This window comes from Mobula birostris, chromosome 27, assembly GCF_030028105.1.
Source record: "Mobula birostris isolate sMobBir1 chromosome 27, sMobBir1.hap1, whole genome shotgun sequence".
NCBI lineage: Eukaryota > Metazoa > Chordata > Chondrichthyes > Myliobatiformes > Myliobatidae > Mobula > Mobula birostris.
The window spans coordinates 27,555,496-27,583,398 of NC_092396.1; the positions used below are offsets into that span (position 1 = coordinate 27,555,496).

General features: G+C 37.0%; 1 protein-coding gene across 2 annotated transcripts in view; it reads right to left on the minus strand.

Moving 5' to 3' along the window:
- vps13d (vacuolar protein sorting 13 homolog D) overlaps positions 1–27,903 on the minus strand; it is a 316,116-nt gene that overhangs the window by 157,689 nt on the left and 130,524 nt on the right. For both annotated transcript variants that reach the window (XM_072245256.1, XM_072245254.1), the window contains exons 30-37: positions 27,588–27,850; positions 26,493–26,626; positions 25,786–25,941; positions 13,938–14,145; positions 11,303–11,377; positions 7,736–7,939; positions 5,264–5,353; positions 1,639–1,779 (exon numbers count right to left, since the gene is read on the minus strand). In XM_072245256.1, the coding sequence (XP_072101357.1) occupies positions 1,639–1,779; positions 5,264–5,353; positions 7,736–7,939; positions 11,303–11,377; positions 13,938–14,145; positions 25,786–25,941; positions 26,493–26,626; positions 27,588–27,850 (1,271 nt within the window). The remainder of the gene's footprint in view (positions 1–1,638; positions 1,780–5,263; positions 5,354–7,735; positions 7,940–11,302; positions 11,378–13,937; positions 14,146–25,785; positions 25,942–26,492; positions 26,627–27,587; positions 27,851–27,903) is intronic.

The window sequence follows — 27,903 nt, forward strand, 5'->3', positions numbered from 1 at the left end:
TTCATACAGCAAGGCTGCTGTTCCCAATTGCACTCCTCTATTGTCCCATTACAATTCCCTCTGCCTTGCACTGTTCATCCTTTTGCCTTCCACCTGGCCTTTTAGTTCCTTTCTCTTCTCATCCCTTCTCTACATATTAAACGGTATTTAATCAGTTATCAGTTCTGACGAAAGATAATGAAATGAAATGAAACACTAGTTCCCTTTCACTTAATGCCGCATGCCATGACAGTAGATGTTTTCCTGTCTCAGATATAGGCCCTTCACTTATGAATGTACGAATAGAGGCAGAAGTAGGCCACTCAGCCTGCTCTACCATTCCATTAAATCCTGGTTTATCTTAAAATCGATTTATCTTAAGTGGGCAGAAACTGTAACCCTAGTTCTAATTCTCCCAAAAGGAAATATCTCTCCACATCCATCTAATCATGTCCTTTCGGGATCTTGTATGATCCAAATATTTTTCCCAATTGAGGCACTTTTCAAATATCTTGCCTAGCCACTTTATCGATCTCTTCTCTACTTCCAATTCAAAATAGTTATCTGATGAAAGTCCTTGGATCTTAAATATCAAATGTTTCTACTTCCATGGATATCTTCTGACCTGCTGAGTGATCCCAGCAATTTTTGTGTATATTCCAAAGAATATACACTCAGCGGCTGCTTTATTAGGTACTTCCTGTGGTCAAAGAGTGTGTTTGTGAGCTATGGTCCATCCACTTCAAGGTTCGACATGTTGTGTGTTCAGAGATGCTCTTCTGCACACCACCGTTGTAACATGTGGTTATTTGAATTACCATCACCTTCCTGTCAGTTTGAGCCAGGCTGGCCATTCTCCTCTGACCTCTCTCATTAACAAGGCATTTACGCTCACAGAACTGCAGCTAACTGGAAGCTTTTTTTACTCCTCACACCATTCTCCGTAAACTCCAAGGACGGTTGTGTGTGAAAATCCCAGGAGATCATTAGTTTCTGAGATGCTTAAACCACCCTGTCTGGCATCAACAATCATGTCACGGTCAGTCATTCAGATCACATGACTTCCCATTCTGATGTTTGGTCTGAACAATAATTAATCCTCTTGACCATGTCTGCATGTTTTTATGAGTTACTGCCACATGATTGGCTCAACAGATAAGTGCATTAATGAGCAGATGTACAGATCTACCTAATAAAGTAGCCACTTGAGTATAGGACTAAATTCTTAAGTTGCTGTAACAGGACAACTGTTCATCTCACAAATTATCTAAGTGAATTTCAAAACTGTCTATTCTATTATATTTCCATATCATCACATTACCTTTTTCCAACAATCTGTGCAATTTTAAAATAAAAGCTTGAAATCAACTAATTATTTTTTCCCTCAATCTTTGTTTCTGATCATTCCACCTACAATGAACGAGGAACGCAAATAATTCAATGAAAGAAATGACGTTCTTAGCATTCTCTTCTGTACCTGATTAATTTACAACTCACTTTTGCTATATCTTTACTGCATACTGTTATGAAGAAGTGGCTCCCATTGCTAACAAATGCAGCCAACATAATTTTCACAGACCACGGCGATCCTCAATTTAATAGCAAATAGAAAAGCTGTACTACGACCTGCTTAGCCTGTGGCTATCCAAGGTCCCTTACCCATCAGAACAGACGTGATGTTGATGTCAAGCCGTTGTTTTGCCTGGAGATCCAACTTAAGGCGAGGTGGGTGAAGACGGCTCGCTGCTTGTTGCTGCCAACTCAGGAAAGTTGTCCAAGGCTCAGCAAAAGGTTCCCAGCCTAGTGAAAACAGAAATTGGGAAAATACCTGAACTGTAAATAGCCAGAGAGTTGATCCAGGTTTTACGAAGGATTTGATTATGAACAGGCTGAAGTTTGCACTGTCCTCATTTTTAGGTTCCCAGCTTGTTAAACAGACTACAGTTAAATCAGTCTATGAATGAGATCCTGAATATTTACAAAGAGGGTAAAACCAACACAGGGGAATTGGCATTGCTGATTTTATTCATCAAGGTGTAGCAGTGACTCCATTATACATATCCTGCATAAATACTACTTCCAGGTCATGATATACTTGAAGACCTCTAATTCAAAAACTATTTTTTTATTTCCACATAATCAAAAATGTATCCAAATGTTAAAGGGACCAATAATGTCCTTTTCTCGTTTCATTACTGGTATGTTGATAAACTAAAGTCATTAATGATTAGTAAAACCCAAAAAACATTTAAAATTCAAGCTTTGTAAGTTGAATAAAGGATACCAAACTCATGAGTCAATCATTGTCCATACAATTATTAAAATTTACACTACATACTGAAAATGAGAACATTTAGAAAAACTAAATAATTAATTTCTGAAAATTGAGTATAGTGATCTTTTATTGCTTAAACTTGCAACACCGGCCCTTGTGAAATCCTCTCTTCTTTCTGGAAAGACCTAGCAAAACTCAAAATGGAAAATGATTCCGTTTTGTTGATGAGATGTGAATATTTATTGTCCTGCCAATAATTAACCCTATGATCGAGGCCTGTTAATCCATTTCAGAGTGCAATCAGAATTCAATAGACGATAATTTCCTTCTCCGAGGACAGCAGTGAATCACTTTTTTTTCTTATAATTATTCTGTATGATCAGTTCTCATCAATTGAATTTAAACTTGTCAGCTATCATACTAGAATTCCAATTGAATGTCTCCGGATCAATTGCCTAGGCGTCCAAGCATTAGTCTAGTAACTTAGCCAGAATTGTGCTACATTTCTACTACAAATTGTCAATTTAAAATTGCAAACCTAGACTATGGAAAAACAGTCCAGGTAGTTTGCTTTCAACAGTTACAATTATTTTTAAGTAGCAGTAACGGCACAATAATCACAGCTTGCTAACTTGGTACATGCTTGGGATCACAGCAAAGACTTTTAACCTTCCATATTTCAATTCTGCTCTTTAGTCCAGTCAAACGTTCCTGAATTTTATCTCATTCAATCTTGTAGGAAGAAGTATGCTATCTTGGATGGAGATGCAAAAGCATGTGGCTTTCTCAATAACTTGGCCAGAAACTGAAATATCATGATACATGAGAGATTTGATTTGCAAAAGAAAGTTATAAAGAAAACCCAAGCTTTACAGCTATCATGAGTAGAAAATTCAAAATTAAGAAATAACACATTTTGTTGGATTTCTGTAAAAAGTCTGGAATCAAAATGCCCTAAATTCCAAATTCCACAGCAATGTGATCTAGAAATAACACATCGAATACAGAAAACCTTTTATTTAAAAAAAATAAATCAAGCAACACTGCTACTCTGTTCTTTGTACAGCGATTTGGCCACTGCTGAAAGATCTTGTTGTCTGTGTATAGACATAAAGTCTTTGGTGTTGGAAAATCTTATCCAGCAGTCTGTTAGCTAATATGCCACGTCAGCCAGAAAATCAAAAGGGTGTACATAAAACCCATCATGTCCCATGTTCCAGTGTATTGTAATTTAAATGATTCAGATGACTGGGGCTAGGCACCAAAGAAATTCTCTTTAATAAAACAAAAGCCCTCACAAAACCAGCAACAGGGGGTTTTAATATTTATAGCAGTGACATTCTCCCATAAATTTTAAGATCACAACATTTTTAAAACCATGTTTAAAACATTCTGATTTTGTAAGTTTCTATCTTTGGGAATAGAACTTCCCATTGCTATGTTCAATGGGACTCAAATACATGGACAACTATGCATATGATAATGACTCAAACACAAAGTAACTGCTTAACGCTTTAGTGTTTTAACATTACTCTGGAAATTCCCACAGCTAACCAACAGTGCATTAAAGCAACATTGAAAATCCAACCTCTTAACCTATAGTCCCCCAGTATAGGAAGGATGTTGAGTCTTTGGAGAGGATGCAGAAGAGGTTTACCAAGAAATTGCCTGGTTTAGAGAGCATGTGCTATCAGAGGAGGCTAGGTAAACTTGGGTTATTTTCTCTTGTGCACTGGAGGTTGAGGGGAGATCTGATAAAGGTTTACAAGAGTGAACAGAGTGTATCGGTTTCCCAGGGTTGAAATCTCTAATACCAGGGGGCATGCATTAAAAGTGAGAGGGGGTAGGTTCAAAGGGGCTATAAGGAGTAAGTGTTTTTTTTTTTACTGACAGAGTCATAGATATCAGGAATGTGCTGCCTGGTATGGTGGCAGACACAAATACATTGGAGGCTTTTAAGAGATGTTTGGATAGCCACATAGATGTAAGGAAGATGGAGAGGGATGAACATGGTGTAGGTAGGAGGGATTAGTGTTTGGGTGTTTTTGATTTGTTCTTTATCTGGTTCAGCACAACATTGTGGGATGAATGGCCTGTTCTTGTGCTGTTCTGTTATATGTTCTATGCTCTTAATGAACAAAACCTTAGCAAGTTAAAACAAGATAGCCAAAAATATACAGCAGGTCAGTCTGCAGCTGAAACAGAACTAGCAATTTAATGGCTTGAATATAACATTTTCAAGGACACTTGAATTCCTGTGAAATATTATCCAAAGTTCAGAATTTATTCAGTTATTCAGAATTTGCAATTTTGTCAAACATCATGTGTACAGCATTAAGCACTGGTGGTGATGTGGCACAAAACCTTTCTTCAATTCTGTTAGATATTAGCCCCATCTAGTGGTTATTATAAATGAATATTTTAGGTGCTTATATTGTTATTTAAATATTTGAATGTAATACGTCCTCTGGTGTAACATACGACAAAAAGTTTTTTTATGTGAACCATGGTAATGGGAAGTGTGTTTACATGATCTAAGCTTCACTTCTGAACTCTTTTTTTCCATTTACAGTTTTGTGGATTACAACTGAAGTGTCTTCCATATGGAGATAAAAGAAATACCTGAATATGCAGCATTAATAAAACTCATTCATGTTGCCCTCAGCTTGCAGTTAGTTCTTTAGTCAATTGCCTCACCTTTACTAAATACTTTTAATAAAGTCGACAGAATTGTTATTCTTTGGGTTCTGGGCTCTTAGCCTCATCTATCCTCTCACTGCAAACTGCCGGTGTGATACTTGCCAGCCAAACTTTTATTTATATTGGGACCATACCAGATTGGCAGGCTATGCACAACCGGCCGTATGTGGAATCTTATCTAACATACGTTCACTAAATGGCTATCTTATGTACACAAATATTTCTATTGCAAATACCGGCGAGCAAACTAATCTCAAGGTTGTATAATTTATTCATTATTTGATAATAGATGAATCTTAAACATCTTACCTGACAACTCACGGTTGTAATAATCTCCGGAAAGAGTAAAATTAGCAGACCCCTCTGGGTTTGATCCTATTCTCTGGAGGAAGGATAGTCCTAAATAAAGAAGAAAAACAATGTTAAATCCCTAAGCATGAAAGGTTCCTGATCTAGTGAGCATCAAGACTGTGCCTAATAAGTATAACCTCACTGGCAACGGTCCATGGAGTCACTCCAGAATTATGTTCCAAAGCCACCTAGTCCCAGCAACTGGGACTAATATCTGTCCACAACAAGTATTCCAAACTGCTCAAAATTTTACTGTTGTAGTTTCAAGCACAATTAGCAGTTGTTCTTCATGGGCAAAAAATTAAATATCAACATGCTTTTGTAACATGCTGACATCAGGAATGAAGTGGATATGACTCTGCTTGACATCTACAAATACAGACTTTTCAGCAAAGGATCACTTCAGCAGCACAACTTACACTGTTTGTTTATCTCTTCCAAGAGATGCTACGCCCAGTTATATATCCTGAGGACATTAATTGAGATCAGCTAAATGAGTGTAAATAGCAAACCAAAACTCAGTATTTTCTACGAACGAGAAGGCTGAAAGAACTTAGCAGGCCAGGAAGGCAGAGAAACAGTCAAAATTTCAGTTCAAACCTAAACAGAAAAAATAAGAAAACAAATGTGCTTTGAATTGCGGAAATGGGAAAGGATGGAAAGAACAAGGGAATGTCTGTGAACAAGTGCAGAGCAAAGTTGTCAAGGTAACGATCCGTCAAAATTCTATCACTAAGACATAGATGAAAAAAGAAACAACCAATTGAAACGGAAACACTGAGTAACTAGTGGAGAGAGAGAGAAAAATATTGGTAAACTGAAATTTCTGAATTCAGTGTGGAATCCAGCTAGATGCATCAAGACCAGTTGAAAATTGAGACGTTATTCCTCAAATATTTTGAGCAGAGAACAATACTGGAATGTGAGGAGGACCAAAGAAAAAATGGAAAAGAAGAGGGATGGAGAATTAAAAGTGACAGGTGATTGGAAGCTCGGTCATTTTTGCAAACTGATCAGAGCAGCTCTACAAAGCAGTCACCCTATTTCTATTTGTTTTTTCAAAAGTTCAAGGGTTCATTTATTATCAAAGTATACAACTCTGAAATTCATCATCTCCAGACAGCCACAAAACCAAGAAAAAAAAGTTCAGTAGCACAATCATCAACTCCCAAGTCTCTCCTCCTGGCACACAAAAAAACTGAGAAAGATTGGGTGAAAAACACCGAATACAAAAAAACCCATCAGACTGAAAAAAAATTCATCAGCGAAGTCCACATCCAAAACGTAGAAAACCTGGGCAACATTCTCCCCCTCCGTAGCACAGCCATCTCACTAGTGATAAAAAGGCAGTCTCCCCTCTCCATTGCAGAGTGATCTCACCAGCGATAAAAAGGCAGTCTCCCCTCTCCATTGCAGAGTGATCTCACCAGCGATAAAAAAGCAGTCTCCCCTCTCTGGCAGCAAAGCAACCCCCCTCCCCCCAATGATAAAAAGGCAAGCAATCAGTGTTTTAATCTCCCTCATCACTTTAATCGGCAAAATGGAATTGAACATCGGCTTGCAGCCTTCTTGCCACAAGGTTCCCACACACTGCCTCTGCCTCCCAGAATCCCCTCGGATATTGTAGCGTGCTGAAACATAGAAACAATCTTCAAAATGCAATTCACAGGCTCCAACAGTTTCAGAATCACATTCAAGATGAAAAACAAACATAAAAAACATTGAAGAACTGAAATATGTGGTTTCATGATCTGTCCAGAAGATGTTGACTGAAGGAGCGCTGTATGCAGGCACCATCTTGACTGGAATTCTCTAATGTAAAGGAGTACCAAATGCAGCACACTAAATTGGCAGCGCAAGTGCTTCACCTGGATTGTGTGAAGGGATAGGTAAAAGGACAGATGGTGCACCTCCCCTGGCTGCAAAGGGAAATGCCACTAAAAGGCAAGCAATTAGTGGAGGTGGAAAAGCAAGTCAGGGAAGTTGTGGAAGGTAGAGTGCCTTTGGAATGCTGAAAGGAAAAAAGGAGAGATACATGTTTCTAGTAGTGGAATCGCCTTAATGGTGATAAAACTGTGGAGGGTGATTCAGTGAATATAGAGGCTGATGGGGTGGAAGGCAAGGACAAGAAGATTTACATTCTTCTCTTTCTGGGAGGAGAGGGAGTGAGATCACGTGCAATCAACCGAGGGACCTCAATTATGGTGGAGGGGAAGCCAGGGTTCAAGAAAAAGATTATTTCAAAGAGACTAGTGTGGAAAGCTTCTCCACAGAAATCATGAAGGAGATAGACAAAGTGGGAGAATAGAATGGATTCCATAATGAAAGAAGAGCGGAGATGTTTTCACCTCATGGGTAGTACATGATCAGACAGTGAACTTTCCAACTTGGCCCCTAAGGAAGCAAAGTCATTTTCAACAGATAACCTACTTGAAAAGGTAAGTTCAGCAAGAGGTACATCACAATCCAGGCAGTCATCAATCAAGCAGATACAGATGTTCTCAGCTTTCATCTCGATCCCAGAAATCAGTGATGCTGCACCTGCTCCACGGCCATTGCTGCCTACTGTCGCTGCACTTGCTGACACCGGCTCAGCATTCTTAAACAACCACATAGCTGCTTGATTCAGTTGACCTACATGATTAGAAAGAAAACAGGATTAAAATGATTAAGTACAAAAGATATTTGGTCGCTCTACTCTGAGAGCATTTCACCATTTGTTACACACTACTGTAAATGCATGTTATTATTTTAAATTAGCAGCATAAGCACTGGATAATGAGCTAGAAATAAACATTAATACTGACTGATCACGTTCTACTGCCTCATTGATTGAAAATCAATGTAGCACGAATCAATTGATGAACATGGAACCTCTGGTCTGAAGTACTGGAGTGAGACATTAGCATCATTTTGATAGGTAATTGGATGAAACGTCATCCAAATTTTCAACAGACTGAATGATGCAGTAATCCCATCGCAAGTTTACACACTTGCCAAAATATTCAAACTAAATAAGAGTGTTTCAAATAATAGACAAATAAAGAGACCAGACAGACTGGATGTGTTTTCCTTGAGGCAGAGGCAGCTCATGGGGGGTGGGGGGGGCAGGGAGGAGAGAAGACCTGACAATGGTAAACAAAATTATAGGGGACATGGATAGCTTAGATACCAGGAGTGTTTTAATTTCTCAATAACAGAGGTGTTTGAGATCAGCGGGTAGAGGTGAGGAATTAGAGGTTTAGAGAGGATCTGCGAAAGATTTTCTCCCCCACTTAGGAGTTTGACATTTAGATACATTGCCCCAGAAAGTGAAGGGACAGGTACTATCACAACATTTAAGGAGCACCCGGATGAGCATGACAGGCTGCAGACCAAGTGTTGGTAAATGGAATTGGTATAGAAGGGAAATTTATAAGACCATAAGATATAGGAGCAGAATTGGGCCTTTGGCCCATTGATTCTGCTCTGCCATTTCTTCATGGCTGATACATTTTTCCTCTCAGTCCCAATTCTCCTCATATCCCTTCATGTGGTGACCAATCAAGTATCTATCAACCTCTGTCTTAAATATACATGAAGATTTGGCTTCCACAGCTGCCTTTGGCAAAGAATTCCTGATCCACCACTCTGGCTAGAGAAATTCCTCTTATCTCCATTCTAAAAAGGACACCGCTCGATTTTGAGGCTGTGTAATGTGGTCTTAGACTCTTCTACCAGAGGAAACATCCACGCCACATCCACTCTATTAAGGCTTTTCACCATTTGATAGGTTTCAATGAGGTCACCCCTTGTTCTTCTGAATTCCAGTGAACAGAGACCCAGAGCCATCAAACACTCTTCGTATGACAGCACAGTCAGCATAGATGTGGTGGGTTGAAGGGCAGTTTCTATCATTCTGTGGCATCAATGTTGAAGCAATGTTATAAATGCTAAGCAATTTTCCATTGAATTGTCTATTGGCATAAGGAGAACTTCTAATACCATTTTTTATCTTCCAATTGGCAGTCTATAATAAATAGGGTTCTAGGCCAGGTAAGGAAAGCACAGTTAATGTTTTGTCCAAAGGTGACCTGGATAATTACTGGGTATTGGAGAACAGTTAAGGTAACTTTGTCTCTTGGCGGGAATTCTTGGTGTTTGCTTAGCAGAGCTCCACACTGATAAGAACACCAATATCAATAATATGTGGAACTGCAAGCCTGAATGCTGTTTGGATGTCAGAATGCTGAGGAAGCTGCAAGATGATAATGTAAATGAGGATGAATACACATTCTGATCCAACATTATAAAAGTACTTCAAATGTATTTTTCTATTGATTGTAAAGTACATTTGGATATCTTGCGGTCGTGAATTGGCTCTTATACATGCAAAATTAATTCTATTTTCTCTTGATCAATTAACCTTTTGAAAAGAGGGAGTACATTAATAGAATATTTTCTCCAGGCATAAATTGATGGGTAGATTACATGATAAGGTAAATGATAAGACTTGCTCAGAAAGGTTTTTTAAAAAATTCTAAACAACATTTTTATCCTCATCAGGGAATCAGAGGTAAAGCGGGTCAGAAACTTTAAATTCCTCTGCATTATCATTTGAGAAGATCTGTCCTGGGTCCAGCAAGTTAAGTGCCATTACAAAGACACATCAGCACCTCTATTTTCTTAGGAGCTTGCAAATTCAGAATGACATCTAAAACTTTAACAAACTTCTGTAGAAGTGCAGTGGAGAGTATACTGACTGTTTGCATCACAGCTTGGTAATGGAACACCAATGCCCTGAATGAAAAAACCTACAAAAAGCAGTGGATATGTCCCTGTCCATCACGGTTAAGGTCCATTTACAAGGAGCGCTGTCGCAGGAAATCAGCATCCACGCTTCTCGCTGCTGCCATCAGGGAAGTGGTACTGGAGCCTGAAATTCCACACCACCAAGTTCAAGAACAGTTATTACTCCGCAATCATCAGGCTCTTGAACCAGAGGGGTAATTTTACTCACCTCAACAATGATTTAATTCCACAATCAATGGATTCACTTTTAAGGACTCTACAACTCGCGTTTTCTAAATTTATTGTTTATTTATTATTATTGCTTTTCCTCCTTTTTTGTATTTGCTGTTTGTTGTCTTCTGTACATTGGTTGTTTGTACCTCTTTGTCATGTGCAGTTTTTCCCATTGATTTTATTGTGTTTCTTTGTATCTACTGTGAATGCCCAAAAGAAAATTAATCTGAGGGTAGTATATGATGACATATTTGCACTTTGATAATAAATTGATTTTGAACTTCGAACATTCTCGTTCCATCCCTGATGCTTTAGTATATTATATTATTTAATGTCAGCAATGCACATTAAGTTAAATTTATGCCACTTTTGGGATCGAAAGCAATTTCCACAGAATTGTGATAAAATAGCACACTCACAATAATATTCTCTATTCAAACCGTAGCAAGTGATGAATAAAATGAAGTGGAATTGCTTTTCACTTCATCTTTTTTGTTGCTGTTGAAAGGGCAATAACTAAACAGGAAAAGCAACATTTTCATTCAGAATTTTCCTGTAATAGTGCCTTTTGAATCGGACCCAGGTTTATTGGCACTGACTTGTTTGTTGTAAACTTTATTGTTTTGCAGCAGTATAGTGCAAATACACAGAATTGCTTTTAATTAAAAGATTAAGAAATAGTGCAAAATAAAGCATTAACAAGTTAGTGTTCATGGATTCACGGACTGATAGCAATGAGGAAGAATTTGTTTCAGAAATAGTTCAGGAACACTGCAGAACTGTCACTTACCTCCAATACACAAATTTCTACAATCCTTGTTTTCAAAATATCTTTTCATAAACATTCAATAACTTAATCTTTATTTTCCTCCTCTCTTCAAATTCCTTACAACAATTTTCCATTCTAATATTGGTAGTAAACACAAAAATAATGTGTAACAAATAGGAAACCAGCTTATACTCTGTAGTTATAATAACATGTGTGCTCTCTACCTTTGGATAGCAGCAATGCTTTACGGCAATCATCCAGGTTAAATCCAAGGTCTTGGAGTCGATCCAGCTGCAACTCTTAAGAAAGACAAACAAAAGCTGATGCATAATTAGAACAAACAATCTCAATTAATCACATACATTTCAAAAGATCACACCTCCACTGCATATATACAAGCTGCATTCAAGCATCACAGTTTTTATTATAAAAAAGTAAATCACTTGGGAAAAATGTGCAAAGCTACAAAAATGTTACATCACTGAGTGCTCACTCCATCCTAGTCGTTATTCAGTCATGATGCTTCTTGACTGGTTTCAAATGGGAAGGGCTACTTTAAAATAGCTAAGTCCAAAGTGGAATGTTCCCCCACTTTCAAGTGAAAAGGACTTGTACGAAACTTATTCATTTAACTACTGACTGACTCCTAAATTCCCCAGCAGCATATAGAGTACACTTCCTTTAATGAGATATTCCTGAAATCATTTAATGAGCTGGCCAAGTTAGCTAAGGACCAAAACCTTGTCGTGGTTTGGAGGCTTGTGTGCCTCAATGACCTGGAGAGCTAGGCTGGCTGGAGTCAGGGCCTTGTGCTTTGTCTCTTGGTAGGGTCATCCATGCCAAACAGGTCAAAGGTCAAACTAAGAGTGGTCCACCAGTCCTCCAGGTCCATGGGTTCAGTTCTGACTGGTAAAGTAAAACTGTTATGGAAACAACAATGAAGAACCCTTCTACATCTGTGTCCGATAGTATTCCTGACTCTCCACCCATGACTTGCTAGGTTGCCAAGACCACACAGAGATGGAGGCCTTTCATTGCTGCCCTAAACACTAGTAGTGCAATGGGCAGCAAGTTAAAATAAACCAAGAGTGGCACAATGAAAATTTGCCCCAGTTGCACTGAATTAACTGTGTACAATCTCTAATTGTACTCCAATTTCAAATTCAGAACATCGACATAAGTAAATTACAAAACAGCCCATACATTTCCATGCAAACTAGGAAACTCATTTGGAAAGAATAGAAGAATGAGATAAAACATGGTTATTTTACTTTGGTAAAATACTAAACTTTGCACGAAATGAGATGTGACAGTAATTTAAACTGTGAAATCTTGTGTGTCAACAATTGGAAAGTTTTTTTCAAATTATTTTTCCTGAGTGTTCACACATTTACCAAAAGAAGAATGCAACTTTATCATAATTAATTCAAATTAAGTCAGTACTTTCATCTAATGATGTCATTTGTTTCTTCATCTTCACTATTATGTAAAATCAGAGGAGCAATCCTTTGGCATCCTGCCACTGGCCTACTAAATATTACCAGGAAAAGACACAAAAGCAGTGAGTGGAAATCTGTTTGTAAGTGGAATAAGCAATGTAAGCCAACATCAAATATGTCTGCTGACAAGTTAAAAATGTAAATGAAAGTAGGAGCAGCTGACTACTCCGATCCTCAGACTTGCCTGGCAGTTCTTTATCATGGGTACACAATCTCAGGTCATATCTCCTCTTCTGTACCAGTTGCCCACAGTCCTTAATTCCCAGTTCTCAAAGATTCATGTACTTTCTCCTTAAGTATCAAGTAGTAGTAGTTCCTTGGCACATCAATTGAAAATGATCCTTCCCATTCTTGTAGCTTTGTTCACCTATTCCCACTTGTAGAAATATCTCTACCTTCACCTTATTATACCCTCTAAGAATCTTATACGTTTCAAAAAGATCATCCACCATTCTTCTGTACTCTAAAGAAAATAGATCTAATTTCTTTAGCCGCGGGTGATAGGACAACCGTTTCACTCCATATATTAGCCTGGTGGATTTCTTTTCAACTGCTTCAAATTACACTATGTCATTTCGTAAATAAGGGGATCAAAGTTGTGCACAGTACGCCAGGTATAGCCTCACCAATACTCTGTATTTCCTCATTTCTGAACTCTAATCCTCCTTCAATGAAGGCCAATATGCCATTAGTCTTCCTAGCCATTTGTTCACCAGCATGCAAATGTTTTTTGAAATTTGTGAGCAAGAACACATAGATCCGTACTCTCTCCGTACTTTACTCATCTTCCTCCATTTAGATAACGGTCAATCCTAGGATTCCTCTTATCTCACATTTTACTACATTAAACTGAACTTACCAAGTCATTGCCACTCACATAGCCTATCTATATCTTGTAGCAAAGTCCTAATATTCAGATTACAGCAAGATCTCCATCAATTTTCATGTCATCCACAAACTTAATTACCTTGCACTTAACCCCTCCTCCTGGTCTTTATAAATCATAACTAATTTAGGGCTAAGAATTAATCTTTGAGTTACTGCTCGTTACATTCTTTGAAGCTGCCAAAAAATATCTTCCACACAATGATCATTCTTCAGTCCGACACACTTCAGTCAAAGCTAATAACACAGTTGCACAAGCCTTTAATGTAGCAACTGGTCAAGAGCCTTCTGAAAATCCAAAAATATCGACAGTTTCTGCTCTGACTTCTGTTTGTTACATCTGAAAAAATGTGTCAAGCACAATTTACCCTTTCATGAAGTCATTTTGATTTGCAAGAACATAAAGAGATTTATATACTATCAAGTGGTCTCAAGTTATTCTACAGAAGTCTTCAGTTGCTCCACCTTTACTTACCAAGGACAGGATCCATTTCATGTCTACTTTTCCCAGATCCTGCTGTTGAGCTGCCAGTCAAACGAACTGAGTTGGTGCTGCCATTCACTGACTCAAGATTAGGCACAAGAGGCACTGTAGTGGTTTGCTTAGGTATGGACTTGACTATTGCCAGGAAAAGCTGCACATCATTGTATGAAAGTCTGATATCAAGACTAGAGAATTGAATCTGAAGCACAAGAACAAAATGTGTTTAAGATTAGGACAGATGTGGATTATCTCTGTGTTGTATATCCCTATATTTATATTGTGTCATTCTTGTTAATTGTAGAAGATTTGGGCCTCCATTTTGGAACTGAACAGTGGCATAAAGTCAAAGATCAAGATTTAGTAATGGTTTGCTCACAAATAGTACACTTGCCCTTCATTGGGATATAAAGTGACTATTTCGGTTCTCTCAGAATTAACATTATATTGCCTACTGAGAGACTACAGTGCAGTTGAATCAGTAAGATCTAAATAAATGTGAAAGGTAGAAATTCCTATTAGAACCACTGCTCACAATGGCCACAAGATCACAAATTCAATGCATTTGCTTTAAAACTTTCATTTTATATAGTAAACTAATGTTAATGATTGCCACATCCATTTTAGTTTTGTTTAATCTTTGATACTATACAGGTCTATTCCTTACAGTCTAATATCTGTAAATGCCTCATACAGGTAAATAAATACATAAGATAATTTTTCAATAGAACAAAGCAAAGTTTCTGATTTAGACCATAAAACATAGGAGTAGAATTAGGCCATTTGACCCATCGAGTCTGATCCGCCATGCCATCATGGCTAATTTATTATCCCTTTCAAGTCCATTCTCCAGCCTTTTCCCTGCAACCTTTGATGCCTTTACTGTTCAGGGACTTATCAACCACTGCTCTCTATATATATATATTCAATTGTTTGGTCTCCAGAGTCCTCTATGGCAAGGAATTCCACAGATTCATCACCCTCTAGCTAAATAAATTCTTCATCATCTCTGCTCTAAACAGACGTCACTTTGTTCTGAGGATGCATCCTCTGGTCCTAGACTCACCCACCATAAGAAACCTACTCTTTACACTGTCTAGGCTTTTCAATATTTGTAAGTTTCAGTGAGATTCCTCCCCCGCCCCCCTCCGTCCCCGCCTCATTCTTCTAAACTCCAGTGAATACAGGCCCAAAGCCATCAAACGCTCCTCGTATGTTACCCTTTTCATTCCCATGATTATTCTTGTAAAGCTCTTCTGGACCCCCTCCAATGTCAGCACATCTTTTCTGAGATAAAGGGCCTGAAAAGTACTCACAATACTTCAGCTGTGGTTTGACTGGTGCCTTATAAAGCAGTACATCCTTGCTCTTAGATTCTAGTCCTCTCAAAATGAATATTGACATTGCACTTGCCTTCTTTACCACTGACTTAACCTGTAAGTTAACCTTTAGGGAATGCTACACAAGGACTCCGAAGTCCCTTTGCACCTCTGATTTATGGATTTTCTCACATTTAGAAAATGATCTACACCTTTATTCCTTCTACCAAAGTGCATGACCATACAACTTCCCTACACTATATTCCATCTGCCACTTATTTTCCCATTCTCCCAATCTAAGTCCTTCTGCAGAATCCCTGCTCCTTCAACACTACTGCCTCTCCACTCGTCTTTGTATTGTATGCAAATTTGGCCGCAAAGCCATCAATTCTGTCATCCAAATCGTTGACATTGAATGTGAAAAGAAGCGATTCCAATACCAAGCCCTGAAGAACATCACTAGAAACTGGCAGCCAATCAACAGGCTCCTTTTATTCCCACTTTTTGCCTCCTGCCAGTCAGACAATCTTCCATCCATGCTAATATTTTTCCTGTAATACCATGGGCTCTTATTAAGCAACCTCATATACAGCACTTTGTCAAATGCCTTCTGAAAATGCAAGCAAACAACATCCTCTGATTCTCCTGCTTGTTATTACCTCAAAGAATTCCAACAGATTTGTCAGGCAAGATTTCCCCCTAAAGAAATCTTGTTGACTTTGACCTATTTTATCATCCCCCCATGTACCCCGAAACCTCAACCTCAAGTATGGACTCCCAACATCTGGGACTCCCAACATCTCCCCAACTACTGAAGTCAGGCTAACTGGTCTCTAATTTCCTTTCTTCTGCCTCCCTCCCTTCTTAAGGAGTAGAGTGCCATTCGCAATTTTCCAGTCCTTCCAATCCAGAATCTAGTGATTCTTCAAAAATCATCACTAATATCTCCAAATCTCTTCAGCTACCTCTTTTAGAACCCTGGAGTGTGGTCCTTCTGGCCCAAATGACTTATCTACCTTCATATCTTTCAACTTCTCAATCACCTCCTCCTTAGTAATAGTACTACACTTAGTTCTGCCCCAACACACTTGATTTTCTGACATACTACTAGTATCTTCCACAGTGAAATCTGACACAAAATACTTATGTTTGTCTACCATTTCTTTGCCACATTACTACCCCTCCAGCGCCATTTTCCAATGGTCCAATAACCACTCTTGTCTCTCTTTTACTTGTTATATATTTGAAAAAATCTTCTGTACCTTTTTTTATTTTAGTGGCTAGCTTACCTTCATATTTCACCTCATCTCCCCTTACCGCTTTTTAGTTGCTTTCTGTTGGTTTTTAAAAGCTTCCCAATCTTTAACTTCCTACTAATTTTTGCTATATTACATGTCCTCTCTTTTGATTTTATGCTATGACTTCCCATGTTAGCCATTGTTGTCTCATCCTCTGGTTAGAATACTTCCTCATCTTTGGGATGTATCTGTCCTGCCCCTTCCAAACTGCCCCCAGAAACTCCAGCCATTGCTGTTCTACTGTCAACCCCAATAGTGTCCCCTTCTAATCAACTTTGACCATCTCCTTGCTCATGCTTCTGTAATTCCCTTTACTCCACTGTAATACTGATACATCTGACTTTATCTTATCCCTTTCAAACTCCAGGGTGGTCTGTCATATTATGATCACTGCCTCCTAAAGGTTCCTTTACCTTAAGCTCTCTAATCAAATATGGGTCATTACACAACACCCAATCCAGAATTGCCTTTCCTCTAGTGGGCTCAACCGCAAGCTGCAATAAAAAGACACCTTGTAGGCATTCTACAAATTCTCTCTCTTGGGATCCAGCACCAACCTGATTTTCCCAATCTTCCCTGCATATTGAAATCCCCATGAGTTTCATAACATTGCCTTTTTTTTAAAAATGCTTTTTCTGTCTCCCATTGTAATTTATATTCCACATCCTGGCTACCCTTTTAGGGACTGTACATAACTCTCATCAGGGTCTTCGTACCCTTGTAGTTTCTTAACTCCACCTACAAGGATTCTACATTTCCCGATCATATGTCACCCCTTTCTAAATATTTAATTTAATTTTTTTTAACCAAGAGAGCCAACCCATTCCCTCTGTCTTCCTACCTGTCCTTTTGATATAATGTGTCTTTAATGTTAAGCTCCCAATGATGACCTTCTTTCAGTCAACAACTCAGGGATGCCCACGGCATAATACCTGCCAATTTCTAAACGCGTTAGGATAGTGTAAAGATTTGTGTATGGCTAGTGCGTCATTTAAAATGTTTTGCTTTGCATTTCTCACATTTAACCACCCACCTCTGCCTATCTTTTCTCTCCTTTCCCACCTGGAAACCTTCGTATCAATTTCATGACCTTTGGCTACCCTCCAGTACTTCAATCAAGTGACCATTCTTTATTTGTAAACCTAGACAGAGCTGCACACCATATGCCTTCACTATAATTCTACTGAGAATAACTGCGTCTTCTCTTAATCTTTAAACGCTAAACAAACCTGCAGATAATTACAAAGCATAGTATAAAACAATAACCATATCCAAAACCTAACTCCTCCTACCTATCAATCTGCTCTCTGCCATCAGTTACAAAAAGTAAATATACTTACTTTGAATCTACAGGATTACAGTGATTTTTTGATGAGGGCTTCAACTTCTGGTGCACACACAATTTCTTATGCCATAGCCGGGAAAAATTAAAACTACTTTAGAATGTAAAAAGCACTGTGCAAGCCTTTTTTTTTACTGCTGATCATCAAATCCAAGTTTATGTTAACAGTGGTTAAAAATTGTTCTATGAATGGACATTATAAATTAATACTTTTGAAAGAGTTTCATGTAACAGTGACATTCTTGAGCAATCAAGTGAAGGAAGCCAGCAGCTGATCAGATTTCTAAGACAAAAGTTAAGTTCACATATTCTTACAGATTACTCCAAATTTTTGCTTTATATTCCTACATTACAATTTCTGTATAGTATTACAAATACTTTATCTCTTTGTTTGTCACTATTTGATTATTTGTGCATTGAATAAAATGCTAGAAGTTAAAACCTAAACAGAGGAGATTTGACATATGCTGGAAATCCAGAGCAACAAGCACAAAATGCTGTAAGCACTCAGCGTCTATCTCCTCTCCATAAATGCTGTCTGACCTGCTGAGTTCCTAAAGAGGCTAAAGACTTTTGGGTTTCTGTTTGTTTTAAAAACTCTTCTTTTCAAAGTCAAAAGCTCTTTTTAAATATTAATTAATATAGTAATAACTTACATTTGGAAATCCTTTACAATTTTGGTTTGACATCCTGTTTTTTTCTATTCCACAACCCACAAACTCTAGTGCCTTACTGCATCAAGATGAATTGCAAGTTATGTCTGCTGCTGAGAAGACCAAATCAAGCAACCATGGAGAAGAAAATAGTAGCAATTTTCTCCATGATGCTTAATGCTATGCTATATGTAATAAGGCCTGGAAACTGTAGCAGTGTCAAAAATTAGAGAAGGGCCAGCAAAGTAATTTGGCTAAATTACCACTGGTCATTTGACATTTTCGACTCTCCAGGAGACGCTCATGGCGTGAGGTTCACTCTGGCTTCACTCCATTCCCTTTACTTCTTTTACCTGTAACCACCCTTATTTACTTTATCTATACCTACATTAAAGGGTTTATACTACAGATATATCTTTGAACTTCGTTTTTAACTTACTGAAAATGTTGACCAGAGGACGAGAAGCTAAAAATGGGAAAGACTCCGACGGAAACGGGAAAAAAGATGGCGATCCTAAAGCCTCTAAGCACATTCCATTAATTTTTGAAACAATGTCGAAACTTCTAGAGGATAAACTTAACCAAAGATTTGCTGTGTTTGAAGAAGTTTTGAAGACGATTCAAGATGATGTTAAATTGTTTAGACGAGAAATCGATCAACAACAGATCAGAATTTCAAAAATGGATGGAGGCGATCAGAAGAGAGACCGAAAAATTGAAACTCTGGAGAAACATCTAGCTTCGACATCTCAGCAGTTGGAACGTTTTAAATCAAAGATTATTAATCTTGAAGATCAATCTTGGCAAAAGAATCTGCAAATAATCGGGCTCCCCGAAGATGTTGAGACGGGCGATCCTACTAAATACTTCACTGAATTTTTAATGGATGTGTTTGGTCCAGAAGTTTGGAGTCCCCCCCCCCACCCCCATTGCTTGATAATGTGCATCGTACCTTACGCCCCAAACCTTCCAAAGATTTTAAACGAAGACCTACTATTATTCGGTTCCACTATGTTCACATTAAGGATCAAGTGATACAAGCTGCTTGGCAGAAAGGTATGATTGAATTTCAAAGTTTCGGAATTCGCATCGTTCAAGATTTCAGCCCGGAAGTTCTGAGGGAACGGATGGCTTTTAAATCACAGATATCAGAACTTTATCGTAAGGGCTTTAAATTAGCATTGCTGTACCCAGCAGGTCTGAGAATTGTTCTGGCCAATAAATCTCATCGTCTACTTAAGACTCCGGATGAAGCTCAAAGTTTTCTCAACAATCTGCCTTCCTCTGCTAAGGACTAATTAGCGCACTGTTTTCTTTTTTTCTAACTTGCTTTTCAGTTTTTTTTGGGAAAAAAGCTATATTTAGCTTACAGATTTAGACTTTTATATTTTGAGGGTTCTTGCCTTGGTTTTCTAGTGTAGGTATTTTTCGTATTTTTGAATAAAAGTATTTCTTCCTTTCTTCTTTTGTTAGTGATTTTGTATTTTTCACCTTGAATCTTTATGCTTTTGAGGGTAATTTAGTAGTAGATTCAGTCTTTGATTTTCCTTTTCTTTGAAACTTTACTGGAGAAGTATTACATCTTACATCTTCTTCCCCTAAGAATTTATTTTTTCTTGCTGCGTCATTTTTGATCATTTATATATGAAAAAAAACCTAATAATATGAATTGGCATTTGGTTTTTTTTGACATATGAGTAAGAAGAAATTATTTTATGTTTGTAACTGTTGTAACCTTTTCTTTACATTTATAGTAATTGCTTTTTTACTTTTCTGACCATGGGTGGTGTTTTTTTTTAAAAGAAAAACATATTACTTTTGGGTTGCCTTCTGGAGAGATGGGGTTAGATTTAGCATGGGCCACTATTTGGCTTTCTTCTGGGTTTTTGTGTGGGGGAAGTGATATTTTTGTTCTTATTTTTAATTTAGATTTTTTTCTCTAAATGGGCTGACTTGAAACTACCAAAATGTCTGAAATGTCGTAACTTCCGGTTCCTCTTTGAACCTTTTTTTCCTCTTCCGGGGTCATGAGTTTGTTTTCTGGTTAACCCTTTACATAGCTTATGTTCAATTTCAGTACTATGGATAAGATCACTAATTTGGTCTCCTGGAATACAAATGGTTTAAACCACCCGATTAAACGGAAGAAAATTTTTAAAGTATTCCAAAGGATGAATGCTCATATTATTTTCATACAAGAAACTCATGTGCGGAAATAGGATAATCAGCGTTTTTTTAGGTTTTGGGAGGACTAATAGTACCATTCGAATTCACAGGCCACAGTGAAAGGCGTTTCTATTTTTATAGATCCTTCAATTTCATTTGTGTATCAAGAGACTATTTTAGATCCGAATGGTAGATTTTTGCTAAATACTGGTTTGATATTTAACAAAAAAGTTGTTATGGTTAATGTTTACACTCCAAATGTTGATTGTCCTGAATTTTTTAAAAATATCTTTTTACATCCCTTCCTAACTTAACTATCATATGTTGGTTATGGGTGGAAATTTTAACTGTTGTTTAAATCCTTTGATGGATAGATCTATGTCTAATCAGGCACTTCCGAACAAATTGGCTACTCTTATTAACTCTTTTATGGTTGACTCTGGAACTTCAGAAATTTGGAGATTCTTACACCCCAATGAGAAAGAGTTTTCATTCTTTTCACATGTATATCATCATTATTCTAGAATTGATTACTTTTTTGTTCACTCTCGATTAATTCCACTTGTTGTTGACTGCAAATATAACTCCATTGCTGTTTCCGATCATGCACCATTGAAACTATCCATTAAGTCAATGGATACATTTTCTAGTACTAGACAATGGCAATTTAATACCACTTTACTTCAGAACTCGGACTTTGTTAATTTTATTGAGGAACAGATTGATTTTTTTTCAAAACGAATTTTACTGAGGAAATTTCCAGCGGGGTACTATGGGATACTTTTAAAGCATATATTTGTGGACAAATTATTTCATATTCTGCTGGATTGAAAAAGCGAACTAATAATGAAACACTTAAGCTGGTTGACAAGATTAAAGAAATTGACAAGAGATATTCTATTGCTCCTAATCAGGAGCTTTATAAAGAGAGTTGAACTTCAAATAGAACATAGTCTATTACTATCATCTTAGATTGAAAATCACTTAGTTAAGACTAGGAGTCAATTCATATACATGGTGGCAAAACTGGGAAACTATTGGCTAATTCACTGAAATCGGCTTCGGTTAAACGCCAGATTGTTAAGATTTGTAAAAAAGATGAGATAAATAAATCCTTGCAAGAATTTTATACTTCTTTATACCAATCAGAATTTCCTGATGATTCCACTATAATGCACAAACTGTTAAAGAAATTGAGTATTCCAAAATTACCACCCAATGAATGTTTAAAATTAGATGTACCTATTACGGTAGAAGAAATAAAGAATGCTATTTCCTTGATGAATTCAGGTAAAGCACCTGGTCCAGACGGTTATATAGTAGAATTTTTTAAACTCTTTTCTACTATACTTTCTCCTTGGTTATGTAGAATCTTTAAGGATGCAGTATCTATAGGTAAATTACCACAATCTTTTTTATCGAGCTTCTATTTCCCTAGTTCTTAAAAAAGATAAGGATCCTACTGAATGTGCATCTTACAGGCGTCTATTTTTGCTGAATGTGGATTCTAAGATTTTTTCTAAAATATTGGCAACAAGACTGGAGAATGTATTGCCTCAAATTATTTCTGTTGATCAGACTGGATTTATTAAAAATCGTTACTCCTTCTTTAATATTAGGAGATTAATGAATATTGTTTATACTTCTTCACCTAGAACTCCAGAATGTGTCATTTCATTGGATGCTGAGAAAGCTTTTGATAGAGTTGAATGGACATACCTGTTTAATACGCTTGAGAAATTCAATTTTAGTCCGATATTTATATCTTGGATTAAATTGATATACCTTACTCCTTTGGCTTCGGTATTTACAAATAATCAAAGATCTTCCTTTTTTCAGTTATTCCGTGGTACTAGGCAGGGTTGCCCTCTTAGTCCATTATTATTCGATATTGCCCTGGAGCCGTTAGGTATTTCTATTCGTGACTCTCCTAATATATTTGGTATTACCCGTGGGAATGAGATACATAAATTAACACTATATGCAGATGATTTACTATGATATATTTCTAACCCTCAGAAATCCATTCCAGCAGTATTACCTTTGCTTGCTCAGTTTAGTAGTTTTTCTGGTTATAAATTGAATGAACTTTTTCCATTAAATATGCAGGCTCCCATTTATAGATGTTCACCATTTAGATTGATTACTGACTATTTTACTTATTTGGGGTTAAAATTGCTAAAAGGCATAAGGACTTATTCAAGCTCAATTTTTTACTGTTAATTAGTCAGGTTAAACAATTGCTTACTAAATAGTCCCCACTGTTTCAATCACTGATTGGTCAAATTAATGCTATTAAAATGATTATTCTACTTAAATTTTTATATGTATTTCAAGTGGTACCAATTTTTATTCCTAAATCTTTTTTTGATACTATTGATTCTAAAATTTCCTCTTATATATGACAGAATAAAAATCCTAGGTTAAGTAAAAAAAATCTACAAAAGTCCAAGAAAGATGGTGGTTTAGATTAAGATTTAGATTTAAGATTCTATTATTGGGCAATTAATGTTCGATATTTAATATTTTGGACACAAGATTGGGATATAATTCCAAGTCCACAAGGGTAAACCTTGAAAGTTACTCTGTACAAGGGCTTTCATTAGTTTCTATTTTAGGATCTTCACAGCCCTTCGTGTTTTCTAAATTGAATAATTAAACACACATTACGAATATGGTTCCAATTTCGTAAATTTTTTGGTTTGAACAAATTTATATTATCAAGCCCTATTATATCTAATTTTTCCAACCCTCTGTTACGAATCAAGCCTTTTTGATATGGAAAATGAAGGTTATAACATATTTCCGTGATTTATTTTTGAATAACTGTTTCATGTCTTTTGAACAGTTGTCTAATAAATATAACTTGCCCAGATCCCATTTTTTCAGATATTTACAAATAAGGAACTTTTTAAATACCATGCTGCCTACATTTCCGATTTCATACCCAAATGATATCACGGAAAAAATTTTAGGTTTAAATCCTTATCAGAAGGGATTAATAGCAACTATTTATGATATAATTATGAAAATACAGCCAGGTATATCTGATAAAGTTAAAAATGAATGGGAAAGGGAACTTCAACTTCACTTACCTACAGAGAAATGGGAGAAAATTTTTCAATTAGTTAGCTCTTCCTCTATATGTGCTATAGATACGCTGATACAATTTAAGGTAGTACATAGTGCATGTCTAAAGATAAACTAGCTTGTTTTTACTCCCATGTAAATCCTATTTGTGACAGATGTCACTCTGAGGTGGCTTCTTTGACTCATATGTTCTGGTCCTGCCCTCTCATGGAAAAAATTTGGAAAGATATCTTTGATATCATTTCAACAGTTTTGCGTTTTGATTTACAACCCCATCCTATTACGGCAATTTTTGGTTTGCCAATGATGGAACATAGCTCTTTATCCTCTTCAGCCTGTCGTATGATCACATTTGTTACATTAATGGCCAGAAGATCCATTTTATTGAATTGGAAAGAGACCAATCCTCCTACTACATTTCAATGGTTATCTCAAACTATATCATGTTTAAATTTAGAAAAAATCAGAAGTGTCATTTTTGATCCTTTGGTTAAATTTGAAGAGACTTGGAAGCCATTTATTCAACATTTTCATATGATCTAGTTTGACCTTTTCCGAATCCTTTTTATTAACTTAGAATATATGAATAGAGGAGCGGAGTTAACAACATTAATGAATGTATTCGATCTAATATATTGGTTCAGCCCTGTTTTGTTGTGCTTGTTTTTTTGGGGGGGTTTTCTTTGTGATATCCTTTTCTTTTTATTTCTTTTCTCTTCATGATTAATTATATTAAGAGTTTGGAAGTCTATTACACTTGCACTATTTGTAGTTTCTCTTGTATATGTTTATTACCAATAATGTAATTCCAATCTCTTTAGATCACTATTGTTATTATGTTTATGAACTTGAAAACTAATAAAAAGATTAAAAAAGAAAAAAAGAAAGAAGAAAGACATTTTCCTCCAATCAGTATTTCAATCACATGTACTAGTCATCTCTGGTTTTCTTGTAAAGTATATTGATTGTAACACCAGGAATACTAGTCGAATGTTAAGTAAGCATTCATTTACAAAAATAATCTGATAATCAAAGTGGCTGCGATACCAAAGCTTTATATTTTCTCCCTTCTCTTCGTTTAAGTCAAAGTTATTGAAGAACAATTTTATAAATGAGAGCAATCTTCAGTATCATATTTTAAAACTCCCCACTCTTCATACAGAATCCTAATACATTAAAAGAAAACAGAACATGCTCAAATCATTTAGCAAGTCAGGCAGCATCCATGGAAAGAGAAACAGATAACATTACCAGGATTTCTATGTTTGATTTGTTGCCTGGATCGAAGGGTACACCTTATGAGAATAGGTTGAGTGAACTTGGCCTTTTCTCCTTGGAGCGATGGAAGGTGACAGGTGACGTGATAGAGGTGTATAAGATGATGAGGGGCACTGATTGTGTGGATAGCCAGAGGCTTTTTTTAAGGGCTGAAATGGCTAACATGAGGGGGCATAGTTTTAAGGTGCTTGGAAAAAGGTACCGTGGGGATGTCAGAGGTAAGCTTTTCCACACAGTGGTGGGTGCATGGAATGCACTGCCGGCAGTGGTGGTGGAAGCGGATACAACAGGGTCTTTTAAGAGCCTCTTACATGGAGCTTAGAAATAAAAATGGAGGGCTATGCACTAGGGAAATTCTAGGCAGTTTCTAGAGTCGGTTACATAGTTGGCACAACATTGTGGGCCAAAGGCCTGTAACGTGCTGTGTTCTATGTTTCATATTTACAGCATCTGTAGCATTTTATTTTCATATACCCCAAACCTTATGTGTCAGATAATTTGAAAGATGTAAGAGCCAAGTCTAATCCACATTAGGACCTTATATACAGTAACTAATATAAGAGAACAGGACATGTATTTCTCCCTCAAGTGAAATGCTAATCCAATTGTAGCACCCCGAACTGCTGCTCTGCTGAGAAAAGTTAGTATCTCAGGTTCACAATCAAGATGCTCAGAAATTATTTGTTAAAATGGTACCTCAAGTACTGGTGGGAAATCCTCACTTCCAAAGGCGTCCAGCAGACCAGAGCTCTTCTGGTAGGTAGGATTTCCAATCAATTCTATCTGCACATTTACAGGATCAATAATGGACAATGCAGTTTCTTGCTCATTGCCAAGGCGGCATGAAAATACCTGTAAATGTGTAAGATAGCAAATGGATTTAGAACCACAATCTGCCATAAAAATGAGAAATTCAATCTGACTGTATTTACTTGAGCTTTCCGGTGAGCCTGAAAATACAAATAGAATTCACTTTAGAAGGTATTGTAGTACACATTAGGCTCAAATGTCTGATTTTGGTTACACCGGTGAGAAAGCAGCATGGGAGAAAAGTAGCCCCATTAGGAAAGGATAGTCACAGTACTACCAGTGTAATATTCCTTGACTCCAATGCAGCAGGCTCCAGTTGAACTGAGATTCATTTCTTCAAATTTGATTTCCTCAATTTCTAAGTGCCTGATATTTTTGTGCTTTGATCCCATAGTAAATTTTGACAAGAAAAAATAATACCAAATTAACATTTTGTTTACTTGTGGTATTATTAATTTTTTTAAATGGCTGTATGTTCAGACAGTTACTCTGCTTACGCAATGTATGATACATCTCTTTGCACAATATGAAACTAAATTATCTTTAACTATAAAACATTATTTTATTTGTATGACATTGAAGCCATTGCTTACCTCAATTCCTCCAAGACTACCAGAGAATGGTCGATCCACTAGTCGTGGCTTATAGGTGAGCACAGTTGTTGCCTTCAGAATGACTGCATTTGTATCATGGCATGACATGTCCTCAACCACAACAAATTCAGTACCTATGAAAAGAATACATGTCGCTTCTTTAAATCAATCCCAGTTGGGAATGGAAGCAGAAGTTATACTTAACCCTGAAACTACCAGTTGAAAAATGTAATCCCTTTTAATGGGATTGGCTCAAATTCATATTACTTCATTTGGGTACAATCCATTTAATTTTAAACCATTTTTGTGAAGCTTTAAGTGATATAGGTTACTTCAAGGGCATTCATAAGCAATTTTACCCAGTCAACAATACTACTTGCTTTTATCATATATCGCCTGAAATTGCAAGCCATAGGTGATTGAAGCCAATAGGTGGCATTTTGCACCTCAGGATAACATCAATGGATTGAATGTAAAAAAAAGTCATGTGAAAGGAAGAAACATCAAGGAAAATAAGAAAATGATGACAAAAACATTTTGCAAGAGGAATGCTCAGCGGCATACAGCTTACCCAATCACAGTGTTTTCCACACACGAACATGCTGACTCTTGCTTAATCAAGATTCTGTGATGACCACTCCTTGTGGGCAATACCACATGTGGTCATCTTTCATGCCCAAGCCAAAAATTAGATATCAATAAACCTCTTGAAAGCATTGAACACATTTACCCATTAGCACGACATTCATGCACAAAACAGCAGATTCTGCCAGCTGTTCCTCAGAGTGAAAACTATTAGTAATTGCAATCCTTCCAAGTTCAGATGGATCTATGCCAAATTGCAATGTCCTAATCCAAATAACATCACCTACTTCAGGTCAGATTGAATTTCAAACTTCGGCCCTTTAACTCAATAGTTGTTAACTATACCCAGTGGAGTTTTAGTTCCTGTGGTCATTAGGAAGGAGTTTATAAGGGAATATAAAATTGCACTCCAGGTGCTTTCAAAAAATTTCTCCCATGAAATAAATCTGGAAGTGAATAGGCCTATAAAAATTAGTGCTTAACTTTCTAAAGATAAATTGTACTTTTTACCAGTTACATTGATTTTCACTTCCAAGTACTTCTCATTTGGCATTGGCACAGAAGAACGTTTTGTAATGACTCCATACTTCACAGTTTTGGGAACCAGGACTTCGTTACCAACTTTTCGTTCACGAGCAGGTGAGACATTTTCTGGCTTTTTTGGGCTGTCAGAAGTTTGCAGGAAATTCCGCACAAGCATCAACCAATCAAATATGACAAAAACACGCAGGTTATTCAGAACCACAGTGAAACTTGAAGCATCTCTGGTCGACCTGGGAAATCAAAAAGAAAAACTTTACATTAAGCTCGCAGCCAGGATTCAGTT